General features: G+C 38.8%; 1 protein-coding gene across 1 annotated transcript; it reads left to right on the forward strand.

The window, feature by feature from the left end:
- Window positions 1-95: 95 nt before the first annotated feature.
- Window positions 96-27,648, forward strand: LOC306846246 (modulator of smoothened protein). The gene is made up of 3 exons (XM_079379477.1): window positions 96-901; window positions 15,834-16,046; window positions 25,547-27,648. The coding sequence occupies exons 1-3, from the start codon at window positions 796-798 to the stop codon at window positions 25,729-25,731; spliced, it is 504 nt and encodes a 167-aa protein (XP_079235603.1). The 5' UTR covers window positions 96-795; the 3' UTR covers window positions 25,732-27,648.
- The last annotated feature ends 315 nt before the right edge of the window (window positions 27,649-27,963 follow it).

Here is a 27,963-nt window from a genome sequence, read left to right on the forward strand (position 1 = left end):
CCAATGTAGCCGATGCTTTTTAAAATCACTGCGTGCGTTAAGCGAGTAATTACAGACCCCCCTGTAACCACCCAGACCGGAGTCTCGCGAGAGCCACTGAGCGAGATCTCGCAGGCCTGTTGTGTCTGACGAGAGAGAAACGCTGCGTGGGGGTTTTCACTTGATGTCATTGGGAAAGACGTCGCGAGAGCTGCGTTTACACACCACTGTTTCTCATGCCTCTGCGGCGTCTCCCAGCCCTCTCCGTCCACACACACCCGTTTAACGACCGCTCGCGGTACACAGCGGGATTTTGACGGGTTTCCGAAGAAGATGCGGCGGCGCTCGTGCAGATGAGGAGAAAGATGGACCATAACACCGTCGATGAAAACAGCCCTCTACGGCTCTGAGTCGCTGTCTTAACTCATTCGCGGTTCAGTTCCCGCAGTCGAGAGCTTCTTGGCGATGGATATGTGGGCGGCGAGCGGCAGCAGGCCCTCCGGATGGCAAACACCCCGTGAGGATCTGTAGCCTGCTAAGTTTAGTTAGCTAGTAACAGAAGAGCCCCGCAGTCAGTCACTCTACGAGGAGGATGAGCACCAGCCCTGAGCTCGTATCAGGAGGAAGATCAGGCACACAACCTGATCTTTAAGGAGTTTGTTTAGTTCTCCAAGACTGCTGGACTCCTAGCCATATCAAATCTCGCTATATCATGCAGTCAGACTCGAGCAGGGACCGTCCTGTTTACTGAGAGCTGCTGATAGAGAGAGATTAGCTCCGTTCTTCACTCCTGTATCAGACTCCAGGTCACCTGAGATGGATAAACTCACCATTATTTCAGGATGTCTCTTTCTGGCTGCGGATATATTTGCCATAGCGAGCATTGCCAATCCGGACTGGATCAACACTGGCGAGTCAGCAGGTAGATATGAGATCAATAACTTTGTGTTATAATGTCTTCAGGTCTGGGTAACGTTACAGCAAAGATGAGCTCTGTGCATCTCTAAACAAACATTTCATGCTCAAAGACCTGCCGCATCTTTATAATCTAATGTAATCTCCGTTTTTAACAATTTTCAAAAATAGAAATACATCTAACTAACACAATAACAACATGATAGCATAGCATGAGTTTTGAAAATTAAAAAAATATATCCGTTTTTGCAATTTTATTATCTTTCTCTCTCATATATATATATATTTAACATTTTTATAATATATGAATGTATGTGTATATATAATACATGAACCACAGAGATGAAAAACATTCCTATAAAACATCTGTTATTTAATGAAGTCGATATTTAGTGTCACTCAAGTTTGATTTTCAGGACTTAATACTAAAAATACTGAATGTTTTACAATATAGTGTAGTCTATTGTAAATATTTATCATTTTTAGCACACAAATAGTTCTTGTAATGAAATATGAAACATTGTAATCTCATTTAAATATAAAGTTATTTGTATTTTGCCATAATTTAAGGTCAACTCTTAAACCTTATTAGTAAGCTCAATATCCAGGGATCAGGAGTGACCAAAAAGGTCATTTTGACACATCAGCCACTGCAGTCAAAATTGCATCATGATTCTCCTGTAATGTTTAACCACATAACACAGTCATCTGAGCACTAATATCACTATATCCAAACCTTTAAACGAATACATCTCAAGACATGCTTAGGTGAAATCGTTTTTAGCAGTTCCTCTTCAACTGCTCTGTTTTGGTTATGTAGCAGTATTATGTGGCTCTCGCAGCCACGAGGACACCTACACCGTTATTAAACATTTAAACCCATGACTGTCTTCAGATGTCCATGTGCAAGCGGGCTGTTGATAAACAGCTGCTCTTTGTTCAGCATGCATGACTGCTTAGTAAGTGGGTCAGCAGGGGTTCAAGCACAATCCACTCGATTCAGCAAGAATCGCTGGCCTTGTGTTGTTTTCTTACACGTCAAATGCTCCTGCGGTGAATCAGGTGCTAAAACAAGCAGCCATATGAACATATTTCTTTGTGTCTTTCCTCAGCCATCCAGCGCAAGGAGTTTTAGCACATGCTTCCTATCGAATTCATTTAGACCACTTGTCTGAGGCTTTCTTATTGTCTGGAGTAGGCATTGGTGTGTGTATATGCATGTGTACACACACACACACACACACGTACACATATATATATATATATGTATATATGTGTAAATTAATCAGATATTCAGATCCATTGCATTATTTAATATTATTTAAATGACAATTTAGCACACTGCACTACACCCCCCACACTAAATTCTCATTACGTAATGCGTTTTACATTTGAGTTTCACTTCTTTTTGTAGTTCTCATTATAGATTTCGAAATAAGTGTTACACAACCCTGTCATCTTGTAGTCCTTTTTATGCTGTTATGAAAGTAGATGATGGATCACTCACACTCGAAGATCTTTCAGACTCTTTAGTAAAGTCCATTGAGAAACACGAACGTTTTGACGCATACAGACTTAATATTATATACAATAAGTACGTTACTGTATGCGCTATATGATTTTTTTTTTGCGTTATATAAATGGCAGTTATTTGGAGGGCTTTATAGCCTACTTAATCCTAATCATTATTATTATTATTGGGTACATTTTCTAATGTTTTGTATGATTCACTCTGAAACATTATACCCTTGTCAAATAGTTACTTGATGAAAACAATACTGTAAAGCCCTCAGATGCATTGTTTGTCTGTTTGTTTGTGTGTCAGATTGTTGCCAAATGAAGAATTTAGAGTTCATTGTTTAGTACGTGGCTGCATGCAATTTAGTAAACTGAATGGGCTCCTTTGTGATCCATTGTCGGATTGCTTCCTTGCTGTGAATGGTAAAATCATTAAAGTGTTTGTAGAGTCCCTGCCCTCTCTTTGATGTGGTATAATTGGCTGATGAGACATTGTTTAGGCTCTTTCAGAGAAATCGTGTCTTTGATCTACTTCTGGACATTTTGACTAAATGGTTGCATTGAAGGCTTTTTTTCTGTCATTATTTGTTTATTTTTCCCTGAGTTGATGGGTACACAAAGACATTTTCTCACAGTTCAAGAAAGGTTGTTGTCCCAACTGCGATTTATTCAACTTTGGCACTTAATTTGTCCCACACTAGTTGTGCTACAGTTCGCTCAACACAATTGAAATTTTCTGGAAATTTACCCTCAGGCCATCCAAGATGCAGGTGAGTTTGTTTCTTCATGGGAACAGATTTGGTAAAGTTCAGCATTACATCACTTGCTCACCAGTGGATCCTCTGCAGTGAATGGGTGCCGTCAGAGTCCAAACTGCTTATAAAAACATCACAATAATCAACAAGCAATCCACACCACTCCAGTCCATCAATTAACATCTTGTGAAAAAGTTATATGTTTGTAAGAGACAAATCCATCAATAACACATTTTTATCTTAAAACTGTTGCTTCTGGCTAAAATATGAGCCTTCTATCCATAATATTGCTTAAGGTTTTCTCATGTGAATCAAGAGAGATATATACATAAGCTGCTATGTGAAAACAGTTCTGAACAAATATGTTGGTGGATTTTGATGTGAGAAGACAACACAAGAAGGACTTTTTCACTGGATGAAGCATTATTATGAACTTGTATTTTAGCCAGAAGCAACTGTTTTAAGTTACAAACATTGGAATGGTGGATTTGTTTCTTACAAACACGCAGCTTTTCACTTTACAAGACTTTAATTGATGGACTGGAGTGGGATTATTGTGATGTTTTATCAGCTGTTTGGACTCTCTGACGGCACCCATTCATTTAATTTCTCCACATCTGTTCTGAAGAAGAAATCATCTATATGTTGGATGGTCTGAGAGTGATTACGTTGTCATAAGATCTTCTCTTTTGTGAACTGTTCCTTTAATGATCCCTCAAATCTTGTTGCAAACGATTAGACCTAGACTTGCAACAAATTTCACCTGCTGGACAATATAAAGGGTGGTAAGAATCCCTTTCTTGCTTTGAGGGAGGGACACAAGCATACATAGAGAGGCTAAAATATCAGACATTTATAAAGAAGGCTTATTTGACGTGGCCTAGAAAGCAACCACATAGCCGCTTGTTAAAACTCTCAGAACACCATAGTAACAGCATAGCAACACCTTGCCATTGTGAAAGCAAGATTTCCACAGACAAGCACCGCTTGCATATTAGAAAGAAATGTTAAAATCTTAATTTTTATTAAAGGATTTTTTTTTTTGCATCTGGAGCCTTTTTAATGAGTCAACCTGCAGAGACTTAGAAAATGCTTGCCTTTTAAATTCCCCTGGATTTTGCGTTTACAACAACAGCAGAGTGCAGAACAGCAGTAGAGTAATTTAGATGTCCAAAATGATATATATATATATATATATATATAGATAGTGCTATATATATGGCACGTATACTTATAAGTCTGTGCTCATATATGCATGATATTATCCACTGGTGATGGCGCAGTGGATAAGACACATGCCTTTGGTGTGAGAGACCCGGGTTCGAATCCACTGTGAGACACCAATGTGTCCCTGAGCAAGACACTTAACCCCCTAGTTGCTCCAGAGGCGTGCGACCTCTGACATACATAGCAATTGTAAGTCGCTTTGGATAAAAGCGTCAGCTAAATGAATAAATGTAAATGTAAATGTATCAGCATTGGCTAGTAATTAGCCCTGACGTTTACTAAATGAAATACTAGACAAAAAATGTAGTAACATTTTATTCCTTTATGTCACTTAAAAATGTGGTCTAACATGCCTTCTCACCTTGTCAGGCCTGTCAGTAATGGCAATTAAACCTAATTTCCCTGTTGCTCTCATCTCAGACTCATTATGCTGTTTGACAGGAATGTGTGGCCATCTGGACAGACACCCAGTCTGTCCCCTCAAACCCAAGCTGAAAAAAAAAGAAATCTTTTTGATTGGCATTTACTGCTCCGATTCACATCTGCCAGTGAGACAGCTGTAAGGATGGTGTGTTTGCATTTGTTCACTTTTTCAAAAGAAAGCTACAGTTCACATGCAGGAATCATGGCAAAGACAGGAAATTATGCAGCGGAGACCTTCAAACTCAACTCGTGACTGAGAACCCAAGAGCTTGCAGGAACAAAACGAGTTGGTGGTCGTGACATTTACAAAATGAAAAAGCCCTCCGAGCTTTTTATGTGAGAGGAATGATTAATTCGGCTCACTTGTCTCCGTGTGACAGCATACAGTACTCATTTCACTCTCCAGGCAGGGAGCTGATTGTTTGGAGCTTGTTTTAGAGGTGTCGATGGCATTTTTAACAGTACTGTTTCTGTTTGCAGAGAAATAAGCGCCCGACTAGAAATGCCACTTCCTCCCACTGTTTCTGAAGCACTGCTCGTGCAGAATTCTGACACAAGAACAAAATATGAAAGTGTAGTTTAAACTGGAGGATGTTTTCAGAACTGATTTTGATTGGGAAATCTGCAGATTTCTTCTGAACTTTTTTTTTTTTCTGGTGATGTTGGCACAGTCCTTGAAGTGTTGATACCTTTTACTATTAACAAATTGGCAAAGGCAAATTTACAGTATGATGCTTTATTTTAAATTATACTATTAAGTAAAAATTCCATATAGGACTTTTGACATGCATTTTCACAAACGCTTGACATGAACCTGTTCCTCCTGCTATTTATGCAAAGGTAAGACCAAAGTACTTAATTTAAGAGTAGAGTAGGCAATTTTGGAAAGGTTAGCAATAGAAAGCTAGCATTGAAAGCATAAGATCCCACCCTCCCTGCAAATCGCTCTCCAAAGCCACGCCTCCTCCAAAACACATGAACACACACAGGCAGAGCAGAGGCTAACCATCAACACGATGAGAGATGGCGTTGGTGGAGGACTGAATGCAACTCTGTCAGATTACCTCATGTCTCATTCACTGCTGAGAAAATATTACAGTATAACATGCATGATGCATAATGCGAATACATGCGTTGACAGGCAGGTAGGAGAGCCTATCGTAGGTCTCAGAGCTAGGGATATGATTGGACGAACAGTTTATGGTCCTATGCCTTCCACAGACAATATAAATACATTTGGACCACTTAACTTAATTGCTTTCTGGATGTGAAGACACTTTCAACCAGCGTAACAGAAAGTGTTTTTGAACCAAATCACCTACCCTGCATTTACTGATCAAAACAATAAATTCACCAGAAACTCTACATGCATGCAGGGATGTGTTCTACTGAACTGACAATGTCAATACAGCACTAGAATGATTGGGCAAGAGACCGTTCTGTCATCTAAGCCCAAACTTCTCTCACTTTTTCACATTGTTATTAAGCCTTGCTCTTATTGGAAGCTGAGCACATAATCAAATTAGACCAAATATTTAATAAACAAACATGCGAAAGGGGCAGACCATTAGTAGATTTTTGTGAATGCCCGGCGTTCCGGTTCTGCGAAAACCCAAGGCGCTTTCTTAATGCTCAGATTCCATGTGGGCCTGGTTATTTTGTCCCATTCATTGTAATTAATTGAGCTACATACTGAGGAACTCTTAGGAAGAGGTTTTTATGAAAAGGACTGACGTTCTCTCAGCAATGCTTATCTGAATACATGAAAGGAATAATAAACGACTGAAAGAGACAGACCTCTTGAAAAGTGATGAGGCCGGTCTGTTTTTGCCACTGACTCATGGCTGCTTGAGAAAATAAAGCCCATCTCGCTGACTCAGTTCAACCTGCAGCCAGCATTTCTAGAGTTCTTGCTGCTCCAAGATTGACCGTATTTATTTATTTCCTTATTTAATGTCCCTGCTTTATAGTTTATAACTAGTGGTACGTTTTTGATAATACAGTTTTATTTTAAATGTAATTTAAAGCTACTGAGATGTATACCTATATTATAAAATGACTCAGCAAAAAATAAAAAACAACAAAAAAAACAAATGCTTTGCATTACCATTGAACAATATTCACTAATACTAACCAATACTTTCCTCTGTACAGTTAACCAGCGTTTTATGATCTAATATAGTTCTGCATTTTTATTCTGTTTCATGGTTAGTGTTGTTACGATACAAACACTTCAACTGCTTAACAGACTGGCTACAATCCTCAGTGCTCTTTAGAGTGCAAACACAAATACACATGGTACTGTATGAACTGCATGCCAATCAGCAGTACCAAACCGACTCAGTACTTGGTTCTACTGGTGATACATATAGTCTGATTTTGTCACATTTTTACAATTTCAGGATCCACTTGGTACCGAAGTACTGGTACTTTGGACAACACTATGCATGATATATGGAGGTTGGACAAAATAACGTGAAAACAGTTTATTAAAGTGATTAATAACATTTGTGCAGGCTACAGTGGGGGAAAAAAAATCCTGTGATTATTTTTGGTAACACTTTATTTTAGGGTCTCTTAACTAGTTGCTTATTAGCATGCATATTACTAGAATATTAGCCATTTATTAGTAGTAATTGAGCACATATTAATGCCTTATTCTACATGACCTTATTCCACATCCCTAATCCTACCCAATACCTAAACTTAACAACTACCTCACTAACTATTAATAAGCAGCAAATTAGGAATTTATTGAGGGAAAGTTGTCGTTAACAGTGAAAAAGTGTTCCCTATTCTAAAGTGTTACCTTATTTTCTTATGCTTTTGGTGTCTGTATTATCCAGTTTGTGTCTCAGTGTAGTTATCTAGTTTGTTCAACAAGCCATGGGTGACTTGTTAGACTTCTAAAAAGGGGTAAATCATGAAAGTCTGTTTAGCAAGAGCATTTGTAACCTTAACATCCCATTTGGCTTGGTGTTTCATGACTATGCCTGTGTTCACAAAGAATGGCTAGACTTCATCCATGAAGATGAACTGTGTTCAGACAATACAAAGTACTGCAGCAAAGTGACAAACAATTTCAATATTCACCTTAAATACCCTGTTTCCACCAAAAAAGCCAACATCTATGAAAGAGCTACATTTGCTCAAAGTCACAGACACCAATGTAAAAACGCAAAAAATACAGTGTCAAAATAATATAACCTGGAGCACCAAAAGAATTTCAACATCTGCCCTGTGGAGACAAGTCACTTGACTTGAATATTGAATAGAAACCAATGTGGGCAGTTTTGAAGAGGAGAGTGAGAAGCAGATTCCCTCCACCAGCATCTCTACAGCAATTGGCAGATGTTCTGACATTCAACTGGAGGCTGTTCAGATGTCGTACGAGTCAGTGGTAAGAAGGTTGGAAGCTCTATTAAAGGCAAGTGGTGGTCAAATGCCTTTATAAAGAAATATTGCCAAAGTTTCCCACGTGTTGGCATTATTTCGTCTAACAGGCATCAAGACAGTTTGTCCATATTGTCTGTAATTTGTCATCAACCGTTAAGCCCATTCATCTTTTCAAATTTTGTACTGGTAAAATCTTATGCTTCCAGCAGTGAATACATTTTGCTTGTGTTTACTGTGGGTTCATCATGGGCACAGGATGTGTATGCATCTGAGAGAATTCAGCGTGTTAAAAAAGAACAAGCCTGTAGCGCCACATACAGCCTCCGCTTTCCACCCACTAGGGTTCAGAGGCTGTTTGACTCATCTCCATAACGCTCCATATCTCCAGAGCTGCTCAGCCTGCACTAATGAGAGCACAGCAGTGCTCAGGAAGCAGATGCATTTGCTTCATTTCCTGTTGTTTTATGCACAGGCTGTGAACAGGAGAGTGGTCCAGAGTGTCTGAAAGTGTCAAGCCTCCCAAAGGTTACAAGTGTTTACCGCTTTATCTCTCAGTGAAATGCAAACAGTGCCCACTTTTTGTGAGAGAAACCCCTCACTCATAGCTTCTTCACCAGTGGCATGTAGCTGTTGAGTATTTTTCAATTAAACGTAGGGTAGATTATTTTGGAAAGGCTAGAAATAGCAAGCTAGCTTTGAAAACATAAAATCTCACCCTCCCTGCAAATCACTCTCCAAAGCCATGCCTCCTCCAAAACATATAAATGCACACAGGCAGAGCAGAGGCTTAATAGCAACCCAAGAGACGATGTTGGTGGAGGGTTGAATGCAGTGCTGTTAGATTACCTCATGTCTAAAACAATACAGTACAAAGTGCATAATATTACAATAATAATGCCTTTAAACCTCGCTCAGTCTGCTGTAGCATAACAAATGCGCTGATGACAAATAATTCCAGATAGCTTATCCAAATTGATATTCCATCATACGGTTAAAATTTGCAACAATGATGGCAACAAAAGCAAAAGATGGGATAAATATGAATGCAGATTCACTCTCTGACAGTAGGTGGTGCTTTTAGACAAGCAGAAATACAATGGTTACCATGGTTCCCCCTGTAAACAAAGTAGTGCTGCACTTATAATCACTTTTTTATTTTATTAGCCATTATATGGCATGTCAACAAAACTTTCCTGTAGAAAGTCAGTAATTAATTACAAACAAAAATGAATTTGTTTTCTGCTTCTGATATCCAAAATATTGTATTTTTAAAATGACTACATTTCAACTAGTATCTCAGTGTCGACTAGCAGCTGCATTTCCGTTTAGTTGACAAGTCTCGCATATCCCTAGTATCAACATGCATTTTGAAAAGACGAATATTTCCGCAAATCTAAAATTTGGTGTCGGCAGCTTTATGAACTATTCACATAAAGCCCATTATGGGTATTATAGATCAGTGTTTCTGCCATCTTTCAAATCAACATGCCTCTTTATGTCGTCACAGCTCTGTAACTTTTGTATCTTGTACTTGTGAATTATGAGTTTTTCCACTTGTATAACTTGGTAATTTGTGAGCTCATAATTACTATTTCTAACTCCACTTAAAGGACTCATAATGCACATATTTTTATCAAAGAGCATTTAACCACTTGTGCAGTTGGCAGAGAGCATTGAGTCAAAGAGTTTACCATAAATACAGCTTTGACGTTTCTGATATTAAGCCGGAAAGAATGTTTGTTTAGGAAAACAATATGGTGGACATTGGCACAGCTGGTTGTACTTGTATTGAAACCTGACATTTACTAAAAATATTCCCAAGCACGTTTACCAAATTTGATTTCAGATAGGTTTCTTGAGGACATATGTTCCTTGATAATCACAAACAAAAGTTTGAGTGAGTGACATGTTCTGCTGAATATATATTTGTAGTTTCCAGTGAAGGCTTCTTGGGAGTTTGGCAGAGCTCCAGTGCTTGCTTCACGTTTATTTATCCAGATGTGTTGTTCTAAATGATGCTGTTTTGTGTGTGTGCATGTGTTTTTGGGAAAGGACTCGGTGAGTTTGTGTCCTATGAATGTCTAAACTCCAGTTGCGGGTGCGATTCAGTGTTGTCTGTTTTGTTAGTGTACCATAGCGTGCCAGCTGGTTGTAATGATGGAGTTAGACGTTGAAGTTGTGAATCAGCAGGGGATTGGTGGGTGATGAGGGAAATGTTTACCGGATGCAGACACTAGTCTTTATCAAGCCCTTTAAAGGCTTTCTTCCCACCAAGACAAAATGCTTCTTTCCCATCATCAAACTCTGGCTTAAACACGAAGTTCTGTTTTACATTTGCAACCCTGTAACGGCTCATAGTGATAAAGCCGAGCATAAATCAACTTTCTTGCTTTATAAAATGTGAAAATCCTCTAGAGCTTGTAATGCAGATGAACTTATTTTGCCTGAAGCTAAATTAATACATCTGTTTATTGAACTAATTGAATTCATATTGCTGAACTGTGCACGCTAAACAATGTAAACAAAGTAGGTTTTCTCAACTGGGAAAAAATAAATAAATAAAAAAACTAATTAGATGGCTTCATCTTCAGAACACACAAAGATATTTAGAGAATATTTAATCAAATCTGAGAGATTTCTTTCTATCCATTAAAAGTCTATCCACCCAAAACTCTGTTATTTCTACTTGTTTCATTGCTTAATTAGTTTATACCGTGGTGTCCAAGTTGGTATTGGGAATTGTGACATTCCACTGGCATTGGTATCAATTCCTGATTGCTGAGTTGTTACAATTTTAACTGTATGTGGAGTAAAGGACAGGATTTCCTTAGTTCTTCCATGTCCAGGATGTTTTCTTGGTGGATTCTCCACAATCTCCTGCCTGTTTTCCAGGGCGTAATGCGAATTCTTCCTCTAAGTGAACCCTGGTTCAGTGATGCACTTGAAGTTACCTTACAGTTTCTCTAGACCTGCTCTTGGCCTTCACAGACAGCGTGGCACCAGTCTGAGTATCAGTGCCAGCAGGCGCGTTCATCACTACAGAGCTCTGGATGCTGTTGTGCTTGACAGATATCAAAATCATGCAAACGCTGTGTTTCACTCCAGAGGAGAGCTCAACAGAATATGACTGCTACCAGATGTAAGCTCAAACACTGACGAGTCCGTTTAACTGATTAAGTGCCTCCCTTGTTTCCCTGCTCGATTAAGACTAGAGGAATCCTACGCACTTCAAGACGGCCAAAATGCATGCCAGCATGGGCATAAACAAAACTCCCAGTCAGGCTGAAATGCAGTGAGACCTAAAAATGCGAGCACTTGTGTGTCAAAAACAATTCGGTTAATGTGTTTCCATTTGATGCCATCGTTTGTGTGTAGCATGGACATACAAGTACATCATCTGAAATGGATCTTCAGGAAACTTAATGAAGCTAGCCTTTCCCAGCCACAAAAAAATGCATTAATAAATGCATTAATGTGATCAAAAACAAATAATTCATTCCATTTTCAAATAAAATGGAATGAATGTTATCAGTGTGTATGTTAGTAGGTTACAGATTTGTGCAAAACTTTTGGGATATTTTTTTAAATGTTGATTAAAAAACTATTGCGAAATGACAATGTTCCCATTAACCGATGTTATGTGACTAAAACGTAATTTCTTCCTCTTGTGATTGGTCATGATGACCGATTTTGGTAGGTTTATGTATATCGCAGCCACTGCGTTAGCCATTATTTTTGATCAAAGGAGACGTAGACGTGTATCTTTAGCAAAGCAGTGTGGAGAGCCATGTCTGGGGCACTTCTGAAATGTGTCGTGGTGCGTTAACACAAGCATTGAACCGAGTGATGGCTATTCATTGAACTCTGGTGGCCATGTCGGAAGTCGTATTGTACTGCAGACGTGTGCATAGTAAATAAGGGGTTATTCAAGCATTCATGGAAAGGAAAAGCCTTTATACTTGAGAGTGACCAGTAGGGCTGCAACGATTCCTCGAGTAACTCGAGTAACTCGATTACAAAAAAATATCGAGGCAAATTCCTCTGCCTCGAAGCCTCTTTTAAATAATTTTAAAGCTCACATCACGTTCTTTCGCAATTTATTATTTTTTGTATGACACAACGCGCTTACGTCACCCAAAAAGCGGAAGGAGACGCAAGTCGTTAGTGGTGTTTTGATTTGAAAGCGCGGGCAGCAAAATGGAAGATGGGAGCGGTAACAGTGAGCAAAGAGAAGACTCAAACAAGAGAAAACGACATAATGTCCAAGGTTTGGGATCATTTCAAATTGAAAAGTAAAGAGAACGCCGTGGTGTGTGTATATTGCAAGATCGAGCTAGCATACCACAACAGCACGTCGTCCATACTACAGCATCTAAACAGAAAGCATCCACTCTACTCAAAGACCGGAGGACCGTCACCCGAGACAAGGTAATAAATTCAATGTAGCGTTAAATCAATGTGATTGCTAGTCGAGAGGAAGGCTGTTAAATAATGTACGTTAATTATGTAAGGGATAAACCACAACGGCCAGTGCAATTTAATGAAAATATACCGCACGACGTTGTGATGTGTGATGCGGTCACGACGTGCCGTGGAGGTGTGGTATATTTTCATAGAATTGCACTGGCCGTCATGGTTTATCCCTTACATAATAAACGTACATTATTTAACAGCTGTGGTATAAGGCAACTAACCAATGGAAACAATTTACTGTCAAAAAAGTTGTGAATGGCTTTTACGATGAAACATACTATATACTTTCAGGGCTAGATTACAGCATGACCCATACACAAAATAAATATATTTGAAATATGTTTTCACAATATATCTGAAATATATTTTTTGGAATATATGCAAATATTCGAAATTGGCCCAATAAATATATTTTAGTTATATTTCAGAATATATTTCAAAATGATAAATATAAGTGAACAACAATGCAAATATATTTCAGATATATTGTGAAAACATATTTCTTTTGTGTATGGGGAAACCTGTTGTGCATTTTAATAAGCTAAATTGCTTTTCCTCTTTTTCTCCCTCTCAGCACTTCACAACGGAGTATGGACAGCTTTGTTCGCCCAGCTCAGTCATGCACTGTTCAAATGTTGAAGTTTGAATAAATTTTTTGTTTTTTTGAGAAATAAAAGCCAAATGCTTGATCATTTTACAGCCACATCATTTTCGTTATGCATTATTTGTTTTGGTTGTTTAAAAACACAAAAAAAGTTTTTATCAGATTACTCGATTAATCGATCGATTAAGTGCTGGATTAATCGATTACAAAAAGAATCGATAGCTGCAGCCCTAGTGACCAGTGTTTCTTGGAGGTTAGAGTACATAAAAAAAATGATCATGTGACACGTACGTGTGCCAAGTGAGCTGTAAATGCAAAAAAACTTTCTATTGCCATTTTGCAAAATATTCCTTTTTAGAATTGCCTTAGCCACCTCATGTGAGCGTAAAATCTTTTTTGCAATATATGGGAGTTTTTGCGAAATGGCGCGTTTTCATTTAGCGTATTTTCAATTGGAAAGGTAATCGAAACACAGCTAGTGATGGTGTTATTTCTTCAGTTTCAATGAAGTTAGGTATTTAACAGTGGAGTCTTGTTGAAAATAATTACCGGCTTATCAGTATTACCAATAAACGTTGTTGTTGTTTTAGTGTAATTAGGTGTTTTTTGTATTGCGGTGATATGTTATCTGAAGTCACTTCTTTCCTGAGGCCATGGGAGTGATGAAGTCTTTCGGCTGTCTTGGCGCCTGGTTGAGTTTGCATGATGCACTTCTGATTAAGTGACTCAAGTGATACACACACTGTGAGGAGTGCATATGTTAGTTAGTGTACAGCCCTCACACACTTCCAGGTGGTGCAAAACACTTTTAAATGCATAAAGTAACACGGTAGATATGATGTTACTTTATTATTACATCAAGCAATACAATAACGCAAGCCTGAAATATGCAAATGAACTTACCTGTTCCATCAAACTCATGCTTCTCATTCACATGATTTTTTATTCTTTAACTTGTCTTCTGCCTATGTCTGAGTTGTTGCAGCCCTAAACATAGACTGTGACTTAAATGATATAGGCCTGAATTTACACTGTTAAAGCATGAATAACATACCATACGTGTTAAGACTGGCTCACTAAATCTTGTGCCTTTGTGTGTTGTTGATTGTGGATGGGGTTGTAGATGAAGCCCTGCTTGTTGTGCTGTGACGAGATGCTTTATATATGCTATTAATTGTTTTAACACTTAATATTATGTATGCATTTAATGCATGCATTCACTAATATATCTTATTTATATCCTGTTCTGTAAGTCTTGAGAGAGACTTTTTTCTGTTTGATGCTATCTTAGAAAGATAAAATATGCTGCTTAAGCGTACTTGTCTTGTGTAAAAAGGTAGGTCCTCACTACTCGGCATGTTACAAATCGCAAATCACAACCCTGCTATTTCTGCTCCACCAATGCAGTTGCATTTGCACACCTTTGTTTCTATGGAGTTGACAGTGAAGGTAACCACACTACAAACGCCAATGGAAGCTTGCTTTCTTCTTAGTCCGTAATCAGTCCGTCTGTAGTTTTTCTTCTTCGTCTACATCTTTTGGAAAGTCATGTAATTTTGGAGCAAATAATCACGTCTATAGAAGTTTAACCCATCGACGACACCTTCCACTTCTGAGAACCCCAGAAATGTAAAAAAAGAGTCCATTGAATGTTCTGCCTGTGAAAACAGATGCCAACAGGGATAACCTACTGATCCAACAAAACCCAGCCACCATTGTTTTTGGGACTTCGCCTTTAGCAGGTTACTCCCTGGTAGAACAATCTTTGGCAGCGAATTGTCACTTCTAATTATTGAAAATATTAATATTGACTATATCTAGACACACAAATTGAATTACATGCATAAATATTGAATGACATGCTTAAATATTGGTAGAAAAGAACACATAAAAAAGAAAAAATAACCATGGCAGTAATTGAGCTGCATAATCATTATTTTTAATGCAACTTCTAGTCCTAACACATTAAACCTTGTGTATGGTCTTAACTGGATTGTGTGATTTAGCCCCACAGGTTAACGTTCAGTCTCTTACAGGTTAATCTCTAGTTAATCTGTTTGTGTGGCCATATGTGAGCTCTGACTGTAAAGCTGCTATAAGGATTTAGCTGGCTGTGAAGACTGGAGTGTAAAGTAAGGCACCATAGTTAACCGGCACTACTGTGTTACCAAAATTCTAATGTTGCGGTGGTATTTTATTATTTGCTTCATATCAGTACCTGGCCCAGAAAACAATGTGCATTCAGCATTGTAAATGTCATTCTTGAAAATGCTTTTTACTTACCTGATCGTACACCGGCGCAGACACAGCCTCAGGGACTCTGCATCTGACAGGTTTTCCTGCAGAAAACAAGCTCTGAACTTTATACTCCACGGCTGTGTCGTTTTTGTTTGTCTCTGGTGTGCCATGTTATAGTTTAGCCCATAACTAAACACCCAGGACTTCATTCCTGAAAAAGAGCAGATCCTGCATAACACCCTTCAGGTTATGTGGGTTGAATGTGACTCGCACGTCATTGATGATGTTGTCGTATTTGATTCCAGGAGCTCTTACTGTGGGGCTGGTGCGTCAATGTCAGACCATTCACGGACGAGATCGAACCTGCATCCCCCCGCGACTCCCTCCGGAGTGGGTCACCACACTCTTCTTTATCATCATGGGCATCATCTCCCTCACGGTCACCTGCGGCCTACTGGTGGCCTCGCACTGGCGTCGAGAAGCCACAAAGTACGCAAGATGGATCGCCTTCACAGGAAGTGAGTGACGCATCTCATGTTTGAATCACCCCTGCTGTTTTCCCTCTTGCCTTTTTTGACCCAAGTGTGTAGTTTCAGCACACCAGCGATGTCCCTCAGAATTGCAGGAATTTGTTTAACTAACAATTCCCAAATTGCTACCTCTAGAGGTGCAGAAACTACACACTTCACCTTTAAGTCTTATACATGGAACATAAAGAAGAAGGGCAGTGCATGTCACATATAGTTAGGGTTGTGTATTGTTTGGCTTTTTTAATGATGCTGGTGCCAAACCTATACTTTTAAAACATTACTCTTGCCTTATCGGTGCCTAAACCGATACTTAAAAAAAGAGAATTGTACCCAAAATAGGATGGATTGACCATTAGCGCTATAGACACATTTAAAGCTGCAGACCATAACTTTTTTTGGGGGGGGGTTAAAAATTATCCAAATCTATTTTTGAGCAAGTACATAATCAGCCAGTGGTTAGGACTCACCTTAGCCCGAGTCCTTACCTTTACCCGATTCGCAATGGTAAGCTTATAATAATGTCTTCTAATTTGCATGGTACTGGTAGGATTTGCGGAAAATTCGAGCATGCTGCTGCATCATTACGTCACGTCTGTAAGCATAAAGAAGTTGTCCTGGCTAATAGGCGTGTATGGATGCTGCAGGTGACAGGTTTAGATTAATAGCCTCTTTATAGCCTTCTCACAGCAGCTGGAATAATAAAATGTATCATTTTGGTGGCGGATTGTAAAGTGTTTATAAAACACAAGTGACTGAAATTAGATTATATTTAGATTAGTTTTAAATGTGCATCTGATTACAGATAGCCTACGTGGGATTACACAAGTTTTACGCGATTTATTGTAATGCTTTTTTCCTCAGTTGGTCAGAACAAAAGTGGTAGACTTGTTACTTACTCGTTCAGATGACAATATCTGGTGAACATTTTTAGTTGGGCCATACTTCCAAGCCTAGAATCGGTGCGGTGACTGACAGCCACACATACTCCTCAAAACTTTAGATTCATCCACGCTAGAGCCATGCCGGCACATGACTCATGTTAAGAAAATAATTCCGCAGATAACTGCAATTGCAGGTTTCAAACAGATGGTGACAAAGAGGCAAAACTTACAGACTACACCTTTAATGTCTGTTTGATTCATACTGAAAGCCAGAGGGCGCCCTCGTGCAGAAACTCCACATATGCATCACAGAAGTAACAGAACTCATGATGCTCCAGGATAACCCTTACTATAGAAAAAGGTAACTGAATAAACAAATGATAAATGTTTTGGGTGATAAAACAAAGACAATGAACACTCGACTGCAACAGTATATAGTTGTGTTATTGAAGCCATGTCTGGTATTTTCATACTAATTAAGTATATTTATAATCATTGCTAATCTACTTTACAGTATAGAACATATTTTCTGCCTCATTCTGTGACATGGAGCCTCATCAGATCACAAAAGGAAGTTATTTGACTGTTGTGGAGTAAAAACATGTTATGTTCTCTTTTGCTAGACAACAGGTTTAGAAATGCTTCTCATTGCAGGTCATTACAAGGGAAGTTTAGCTTTTTAATTTTAATAAATTTTTTAACACTCATTTTAATTTAAGCGTGTTAAGCGTTTGCTGAGCTAGCTAATGGTACCTGCTTCCATCAGAGCAAGTGTAGTTTTGTTGCATTCACACGATCCTCGGATGGTCTCATTTCACGTACTTTTAAGTCTGAATATGAAAACAACATGGATACTCGCAGGATACAAAGATTGGATTTGCATTATTAGAGCTTTCCGAATTGCATTTTCTCAGTCGGGAAATTATTCTTCATGTGCGGTGCTGGTGATTACATTTGTTTCATTCTAGAACTAGACAAATATTTCAATCGATCACTCAGATCGATTGTAAGTGGCACCGTAATGAGGCACTGGAATCTGTATTCTGTCTGCGTATCCATACCGGATGCCATATTGACATTTTCAGTGTGTGTGTGGCTTGTTACCGTCCATTGTCGATTGCACTCATTCCTGTTGTGTGTCCTCAATCTGGCAACCTGTGTGAGCATAGAGTCTGAGGAGGAGCGGGCGGGAGAGAAAACTCTCTCCAATATTTTGAATTTGGACAGCAGGATCCATTTCAACCAGTAGCTGGGAATATTACATACTACATATTTAAATGCAGGTTCCCATCTTGTCTGTAATTGCGTGCCATATCCTAAACCCAAAGTATACAGTTTTTGTGCCTAATCCACTCTAGATGGCTAAAAAATAGACAGCCGTGTTGACTAGTGCTTGTGTAAGGTGATTACCAACATGAAATGAAGTTATTTCAAACAATGGCACAGGAGTCTCTGCAAATGTTTCTACAGGAAACAGTGAAACCGCTAAAAATGTGCAGCGACAGATTATTTCACAGACATAACTTTCTCATCTGGAGCTACACATGCACTTGACAAAACATTGGTTTTATCCTATCAAATGAGGTGTTGGTTCCCAGCTGTGGGGAATATGTAACACCGACCAATTTAAAGTCCTGCGCGCATGCAGTCAGTGAGATAGATGATCTGTGTGGTTTGGGCTTGAATGGCTCTGCTGAGGTGTTGTGTGTCTGTGCAGCATGTGTCTAGCATCTGTTGTGTTCGCTCACAGGAGACGCTATTAACTTTCTTCTCTATTCCTCAAGCTAGTTTACACATCCTTTGTGTATTCTATAAAGAAACCCTTCGGTTTAAACTTCCTCTCAGGATGCAAGCGTTTGAGGGTAAATGAGAAAGCAGCAATAGGAAACTTAATGTAATGTTATTAATGTCGACTGTCTAGTGTTGCTGAGATGTTCGAAGTTTGCTAAGATTTTCTAAAAAAATGTTAAGCACATTGCTATGTGGTTGTCGAGTAGTCAGCAGTCCAGTTGCCTATTCTTCCGTTGATCTCACCTCAAGTCTCTGTGACGATCTAGATGTGTCTCAAGTTGCTCCTTCATTACGGTCTATAAAATTTTGATCACCATATAATCGCCTGCAAAATTAACCCTTAAAGAACATTTTTGGGGCACCTGTCACGCCTGTAATTTTCTTTGTTTTTTCAGAGCTATTCTAGCTGTCAGGATCAAGTGCCATATATCATTATAAACAGGAGAACTTGAAGTCTTGCTAATGTAAAATCCTCATTTTCCTTTTGTTTTCTCTAATGATGGAATTTTCCAGAATGGTAAGAAAAACGCGAGCAATAATTGGGTGTTTTTTTTTTTACTGTGTACTTTTAAAGCGGAGTATGGACAACAAAGTAGCTAGTAGTGAAAACAATTGCGCAAATTGTCTTTAATTACAAACTGTGCAAATGATTCACAAACTACACACAAAATGATAAAGCAACAGATCAAATAGTGCAAATAATTTGTACAAACTATATAAGAACTATTTACATAATATAACAACCAAATGGATTGATCTGCGGGATGTACTATGTGTCGGAACACATAGTACATGCTAATTGGTGGTGTAAAAGACCAAAACCTATTGGTTGAATAGATGATAGTTTGAACCAATCTAGGCACGGGGGTTGGGACTAAGCATCAACAATCATTCCTGTTTGGCTCAAAGCAACAAAATGCATAGGTTTCTTTTGACAAATCAAAGCTGATCAAAATGTGATGACGTCATCACTTTACTACGGAGCCTCTGAATGTCCAAATTAGACATGTGACTCTGGACCACAAAACCAGTCTTAAGTGTCAGTTTTTCGAAACTGAGATTTATACATCATCTGAAAGCTGAATAAATTTCCATTGATGTATGGTTTGTTCGGATCGGTCAATATTTGGCCGAGATACAACTGTTTGAAAATCTGGAATCTGAGAGTGCAAAAAACTCAAAATATTGAGAAAATCGCCTTTAAAGTTGTCCAAATGAAGTTCTCAGCAAGGCATATTACGAATCAAAAATGAAGTTTTGATATATTTATGGTAAGAAATGTACAAAATATCTTCATGGAACATGATATTTACTTAATATCCTAATGATTTTTGGTACAAAATAAAAATGGATAATTTTGACCCATACAGTGTATTTTTGGCTATATCTACAAATATACCCCAGCGACTTAAGATGTTTGTGCTCCAGGGTCACAAATGTGATAACTCCTAAAAAGCAGGTTCAAAAGTTATTAAACGTTTAAAAACAAATGTTATTTTTATCCACGGGAGACTCTCTTAGTCTTTTAAAAAAGATAAAAAATCTTAAAGGAGAAAAAAAGAGAAAAATCAGAAAGCTCACACAAAGTTAGAAAAGTAACAGCATACCTCTCCTGAACAAGCCGTAGGATTGAAGTATTGTGTAGAGTCTTGAGTATATCGAATAAAAGCTATTTTTAATAAATAGCTCCTGATTATGGCTGTCGTCTCTGTTTTGTAATCATAAGCCCAAAATCTATAACCGGCACTGTAGTGTGTCACAATAGCCAAGTACAGTGCGATTATGAAAGAGTCTTTATTCCGTCGTCTAATGGGTGGCATTGGCAGCACATGCAGAGAGGTGCTGCTGAATGAAGAAATCATTTTGTCGAGAATTGCATACGTAGTGGCATGGTTGCCATGGGAACAGGAAAGAAATAGTCCCAATTGTCCAGGTGCCACTTACCGTCTTTGAACCTCGTGACTCACTTGTCTTTTTCTATCACCGTGTGTGGGCGGTAGTTATGCCGTTTAAAAGAGCAGCAGCTCCTTAACTAGAACACCTCCGCTGGCTGGGATCACAACCTCTACCCATCAGGGTTACATTATGAAGACTGACCAACAAAAAAAAAAAAAATGTTATACTGGTTGAAAAAAAATTGTTTAAAATATCAACATTTTAAACTGAGACAAACTAACTAATACCACAGATCATCGGTTCTCATCAAAAATGTAATTTCATGAATGTTAATTAACTAATTGATGGCAATTTAAATGGGAGTGAGGACAAAGTAATATTGAGGACATAGAAAATAAGAAATTCACAAGAAACCTTTTGTTTTAACATTTTGAATAGAAACATATTTCTAAATTGACAGCTTTTCTTGTTAGCTGATCCCATTGACATGGCCAAAAATTCTGCTCGACAAAGTAGTTAATTCTTGTTAGTATTTTAATAATTTGCGTAGACAAAAATCATAGAACCAAATTAACAGTAGATACAATTAGTAAAACAAAGTAGTAACATTATTTAAAATCTTTTCTTGTCTTCACATAATAGTCTTGTAGGAGTAGTAGTATACAGTATAGTAATACATATGGGGTGTAGTGGGTGGTCCAAATTTGCATTACAAAAATAACCTGCAAATATTAGAAAACCTTTATTTCTCCTATTCTACAAGCTTCTCCTCAAGCAGTGTTGGAAGTTGTGCTTCTAATCCATTTAAAGCCCATTGCATGAGCGTTTGGGCTCCAGGTGGGGTTAACACAGGTGCCTGGGCTAAAGCCGCCACTGGCCTCAAGCCACCCGAACCTGAAAGAGCAGCTTTGTGTGAGTAACACAAGCCCCCTGTGTCCCCTCACACCACGCCCAGCTTGACCAGGTTACGCTCACGGCTCCGCGTCTGCTGTCATGTCCGCAGCTGTGGCTCTGGCTCGCATCGGCTTCAGCATATGGTGCGTCAGCAGGGACAGACGTAAATATTAGCTGCTGTCTGCTCAGACTTGTGGCTCAACCAGAATGCACTGCATTGACATTAAATAAAAAGAAAGGAAAACAGAGGCAGCCTTCATAACACGGAAAATATAGCATGCTCTGAGGTTATTGATGTAGCATTGATTCATTTGGAGTTTCTTGGCTGGCATAATGTTAGAATAAGTTTTATAAGGAGAGAATTATTAGTGTGTGTGAGTAATTAGTATTAAAAATAATAATAATATACCAATAATTCCCATATCCTCATTCATGAGCATGAATTAATCCTACCCTCCACCAATAGTTGGTTATTTTTTCAGCCAATAACCTATATGATGATTGTTTTTATATTATAGATATTATACAATTCACATAATTTTGCCTTGTTATACAACTGTGTATATATATATATATATATATATATATATATATATATATATATATATACATATACATACATACATACATACATACATACATACATACATACATACATACATTTTTGTCCTCATGAGGTTGCAGATGAAAAGAACTTTAGGATTTCTAATTCCTAAAGGTTAATAATTAAAAAAAAAAACTGTTAATAATTGGTTACACAGAACTTTATTACATTAATTCTCTCCTCTCCTACTCTTTCTTCAATGCCTAACAAATCTATTTCTTTCTCTCCCTGACCTTGTCTTTCTGCTTGAGCAGCACTAGTTGAAGCCTGAAAATATTGTAAACAATAACATAACTAATTACACTGGTCGGACTAAGCTCTGTTTCAGACTGATACCTCCGGTTCAGGATGGTCCTCATCCTCAACACGTGCCTTTTTCAGTCGCGGAAAACACTTTTCAATACTCATCTGGATTGAAGCAGCAAACATTCGGTGTAAGAGTAAAGAAACGACATAATTTATAACACGTTTATTTGATTCACAGCTGCTACATATAGTGTTTTGACCTCGACAACCCAACTAGGCTAGCCTACATTTTACCGCAAACTTGCGACTAGTTAACTTTCTAAAGAAGGCGCAATCGCGTTTGCTAAGGGTCGGGACTTACAGTAACATCAACACACTGAAACTATTGTATTCAGAATACAAAATATTTTATAGCACTTTTTAATCTGTGATTGTGTGTTAAAAGTGTTCACGAGATACCAACCTTTCGCCAGCCGTCTTCTCTCCACAGATGATCCAGACAGATGTGGTGTGCACGGAGGGGAGGGACTGTGTGTGTGTGTGTGTGTGTGTGAGGGAGAGACGCGTGAGTGACAGAGAGATGAAGAGAGCGCAGGGAAAGGAAATGCAGTTGAACGAATTCGCTGCGTGTTTTAAATAGCGTACAAAAGAATAACGAAACGTAATATGTGACGGTCGGTATTGATTTTTTTTTGTTGAATCTGTGGCGGTCGGAGTTTAATCTGTGGCGCACCGCCACAGATTCATCTATGTGTGGGAAACACTGGCTATGATTAATCATTAAGCAAAGAGCCAAATTGTAGGTTTCCAAATGCATTTCTGTACCTGTCAGTCCAGAAATAGACTCTGACACGTCTGCTAGCAACATAATTGGTTCTGGTGTCAGGACCGAAGCTCTCTTCTATTTCCGCTCTATTCATTCAATTATATTTTTCATGTTGTGCTCAAAAAAGCACCCTTTTTTCATGGAACATATTCTTCTTTTTTTAACAGCATGACCAGAGCAGCAGGCTGGCATTTACCACAGCAGGAAGTGCCTTTTTTACACTGCGCCGAGGGCATGACCTTTCGTCCTGCAGCCTGGTTGCCATTCATCTCCTTAACCCTCTCCTTTGTGTGCGTCTAAGAGCGGAGACCAGGTTTATGCAATAAATTTGCAAAGGCAGAAGCTTAATGCTGACACGCAGAGCCTCAGTCAGATCAGTGCACTTCCCTCAAGGCTGCCGTGTTTAATTGCAGCGCTGCATTCTGCTGAAAGATGCTATTATCTTCCTAATGGACAGCAAGATTGAGCCTAGACTGCACTCAGGAATCTATTAGCAGTGTCTGTTTTTATCTCGCTAAAAGCCTTTCTGCCAGGCTAACATGAACCCGTGCTGAGTGTTATTACTCTGATCGGGTGGAGGTCCGTTTTAAACATAACGGGCCAGAGGTTTGAAGGCTTGATGACTCAGAATAGACATTCCAGGGGTTTGCTGTTGTCAACACGGTCCTTTGGTCTGCAATTATATTTAGAGATCGAGAAACTATATGGGAAAGAGTTTGGCTGGCGGTATATTGATGGTGACACTGTTGGTGGGGGGTTTAGTCTCTCATTCTCTAGCGCCACCAGCAGTCCAAATTTGATCTTGTAGCACTTTCATGTTTAGTGTGCAGAGAGAAACCGCTTGCTGCTGGAGGCTTGCAGCATCACACCTAATTAGTATATGGTGTTACGCCTGATTAGATTTTTGGCCCTGAGGATTTTGTTGAAAATTTCACTTGTCCTCATACATCTTTTGGCTAAAAATTGGGTTTGACAATCTTCAGATCGAACTGAACATATATCAGAGGTGCTGTATGTCATTTTTAATCATAATAAACCATAAAAATACCACTTATTTGCAGATATTTAAGAAGCATGTAAGTTCACATACTTGTTTCTCTGAAAAGCATTGCTGAAGTCAGTTATTTGACTTTGAAATGTGAGTTCCGTGTCAAATGTCTGTTTTGTTTTTTTTTTTCGTTTTCGCCCACTGCAAGTTTACCCAGTAGTATTTTGACACACCGGGTTGCTAGTTTTGCAAGCATGGAAGCTAGCAAATGAACAGAGTAAAAGTTTGCAGGTTCTACCCAACCTAAAAAGCCTTGGCATCCTTCAATACAGCGCTATGACCAGATGCATATTAAAACATGAATAATTACATGTTTATTACTGTTGCGTGTCCTCAATCTGGCAACCTGCATGAGCATAAAGTCTGAGGATGAAAGGGCGAAAGAAACGACTGTCAATATTTTGAATTTGGACTGCAGTACCTATTTCATCCGCTAGCTGTCAATATTACATCCATCCACCTTTAAATGAAGGACTACTTGCTGGGGACTACTTTCAGGTGCTGTGTAATATCATTGCGCCTGCTGCACTCATGGTACGGCAGCAAATTTCCTTGATTATTACACCGGAATGAGAGTATAGTTCCTAGACATATCGGCCTAGAAAATCACAGCTTTTCATTTTCCGTCGGTCTTAGTGCATGATGTAATTACAAGAGGGTCAAGCTTTAAATAGGAAAAATATCTAAACTCTTTGGTCATTTTTGAGTGCGATGCTAATGGTCTAATCCGATTCAATGATCTATGCTATGCTACGCTAAAAGTGCTACCGCCAGACCCAGAGATCGGCTGAATGGATTCAAAAACGGTAAAACTCAATTGTTTAACTCTAGGGGAGTTGTAAAAAGAGCCTATTTCCAAAAAAAAGTGGAGTGTTCCTTAAAACAAAGTTTTTTTTTTTTTTTTTTTTTTTTTTTTTTTTTTGTATTTTTTTTTAAGATGAAGTCAAGTGATGACAGATATATGAGGGCGAGATGCATGGTGAGTAATCCATATGTTGGGCAGGCCTAACTGTATCTTGATGCTGCTTTGGCCTATCAAAATTACTATGAGCTTGTGAACACCCCTTAAGGAATTTGGAGCCCCCTGTTGGTAAAATTTTAAATGTTGGTAGAGCCTTTACTTATTCTATGGTTCTATTCTTATAATGTGTTTAAATGAATGTTTCTGCCGTTATTAGCTTAACCCTGTAATTGTTTTGTTTTTGTTCTTGATCATCCAACCTTGTTTTTTTTCCTCATTGTTGAATGTAAATTCCTATATCACCTATTTAATAACACTTTCTTTTGTTTCCTCTTTTACAGTGATCTTGTTTTGTATGGCCGCTCTTATATTCCCAATAGGATTCTACATCAATGAAGTAGGGGGACAACCGTACAAATTACCCAACAACACAGTGGTGGGCTCCTCTTATGTACTGTTCGTGCTCTCCATCTTCTTCACAATAGTTGGGCTCCTGTTTGCGGGAAAGGTCTGCCTTCCTGGCTGAGGGGACATTCTGGGGTGTTCAAAGTGAAACGGAAAGCAGCGGCACTCGTCGAGAAGGGCCCACGACAGGGGTGGTGGTATATGCTAAAAACTCATTAAACTGCAAAACTAAACAGACGATTACTGCACACACTACATACGAGTGCTCCCCTCCGCCCAACCTGTGCTTCATTAAACCCGTGCTGTCTTTATGTTGCACCTTTGAGTTTCAACCCAAAGGATCTGGGGGGCATTGAAGCTCACACAGGCCCGCCCGGAAAGGACAGAGCGCATCCACAGTGGCTGCTTCCAGAAATACTATACTTTGAAATATAGTTCCGTTATCCTCTGCTCAGTTAAGTTTTGCAGCGCTTCACACAATTGCGTCCCCTACCTTTGTGGAGAGGAAAGACAAGAAACTGGTGGAGAATGCGGGCACTGATATAATGGACCAGGCGCACGGTTCAAGAAGAGGGGCTCCCCACATTCTCTCTAGCGGCCAGAGAACTGGCCAGGACACTGCACTGTTACAAAAGAGGGAAAAGGCAAAAGGGAACAGTATTAAGAACATTTTTGCTCACACACTACATGAAGCGAACGCTCCAGGACTGCCGGTCAGGACCCTGCAAGGCTGTGCCTCGCTGTTACACGCTCAGATATTGACAGATGCGTCTCTGAATCTGACATCATACCAAAATAAACTCCCGCCTGAGCTCAACTTGAGTTGAGTTCGGTTCAGTCACAGGCGGATGTGTTTGTGCTTTTGACTTTACACCTGCTCATCTCTTCTTGTTTTGATCTCTGGGTTTGCAGAGCCCTTTACTTGTTTGGTTTGATTTGCTAATGTGCCATAAACATGTTTTTTGTTGTATGAATGCGACAGGCATGAGTTGGGTTTTAGGGAGCACTGTGCGGTATAGTGCGGTGAAGCACTACAGATGTACAAAAATGAACTCCTTACCTCAGTATTTTGCTATTCAGAATGATTTTTCCCTCACTATGGCAAAATATGTGCCCTGTAACTTATGTTCTGCCTTGATCACAGACCTTTCATTCAAATGCTGCGATCATGGCAAATTATTTATCTGACACTGAATAAAAGGAGCTCAAGAATGCGTGTGTTGCATTAGCTCTGTTTTTAAATGGTTCCCTTTTTTTTTGGAAAGAAAATTTACTTTGTGAGTGGAACAAAACCAGAAGTGTGTGATATGAAGGTTACATTTTGCCCACAAGCTGTTTTTTTTTTTTTTTTCATAAATCTTCTCTAAGTGTGTGTTCTGTTTTATTTTGAATGTGCTTTTTTGTTCACTTCGTTTAAGAAAGGTCATGCTCACAGTCGCCTTTACATTCTTTACTAAATTAATTTCATTAATGCTTTGAGAGACTGCACTTTTACTTGGAAGCGTTCATATTCATTATAGGGATGGCGAACAGATAAAATATTTATTCAAATTTTAGATGATTCTCGTAAATATATGGGGTAACAACATACACTCTTGGATCGAAGAATTGATAAAAATGTTTATGAAATTCCCCCCTGCATTCAGGCAAGATGTGTACAATTGCTTTTGGCAAAAGATGTCTCTTCGTATCGCACTGGGACCTAAATTAATGTGAACTGTGAGAACGACGACGGCCTGCGTTGGATGACTTCTGTGCTAAAGACTGCTTCTGCTTTGGATATTTTTGGAAACCCATCATAAAATGGAAAAAAAAAGTGCATATAGGGTAATGAAAAGCTATTATGATTTCGAAAGGGAAGGAAACAAATGTATGAGGAACAGTATTATCTATCAAAGGATGTTCGCAGTCCTCGTGCACAGTTACCATTAACAGATCTGTATTACTGGCAAGACAACTGTTTTCTCTGCTACTCTTTGTTTCAGTATCTCACTGTATACAATAAAAGGCATTAAAGAAGGCGAACTGCTGGAGTTCTACTGAGCTTTACTTTATTAGGAGTACGGTTGCAACGATTGCTCTACTTTTGTATCCCAATGGTGAAAATTGACCAAACTTTGCATGCATGGAGAGTCTGTGGCTAATTGTGTTTTGAGTAATTTTTGGAAGCATGGGATGTATGGTTGCCTAGCAACTACTAGTTAAATTTGCGATATTCAAAGCATCAGGCCTGCTCCGAGCCAACATCAGAGCCTTTTTTCAGTATTTGACTTAAGTAAAACTAAAAATCCTGAAATTGCTGGTGTCATTTTGGGAGCCTTTACAAGTTTAATTCAGTGAAAGGTAATGTTAA

The sequence above is a fragment of the Barbus barbus genome (genome assembly GCF_936440315.1).
Source record: "Barbus barbus genome assembly, chromosome: 3".
In the NCBI taxonomy this organism is placed as follows: domain Eukaryota; kingdom Metazoa; phylum Chordata; class Actinopteri; order Cypriniformes; family Cyprinidae; genus Barbus; species Barbus barbus.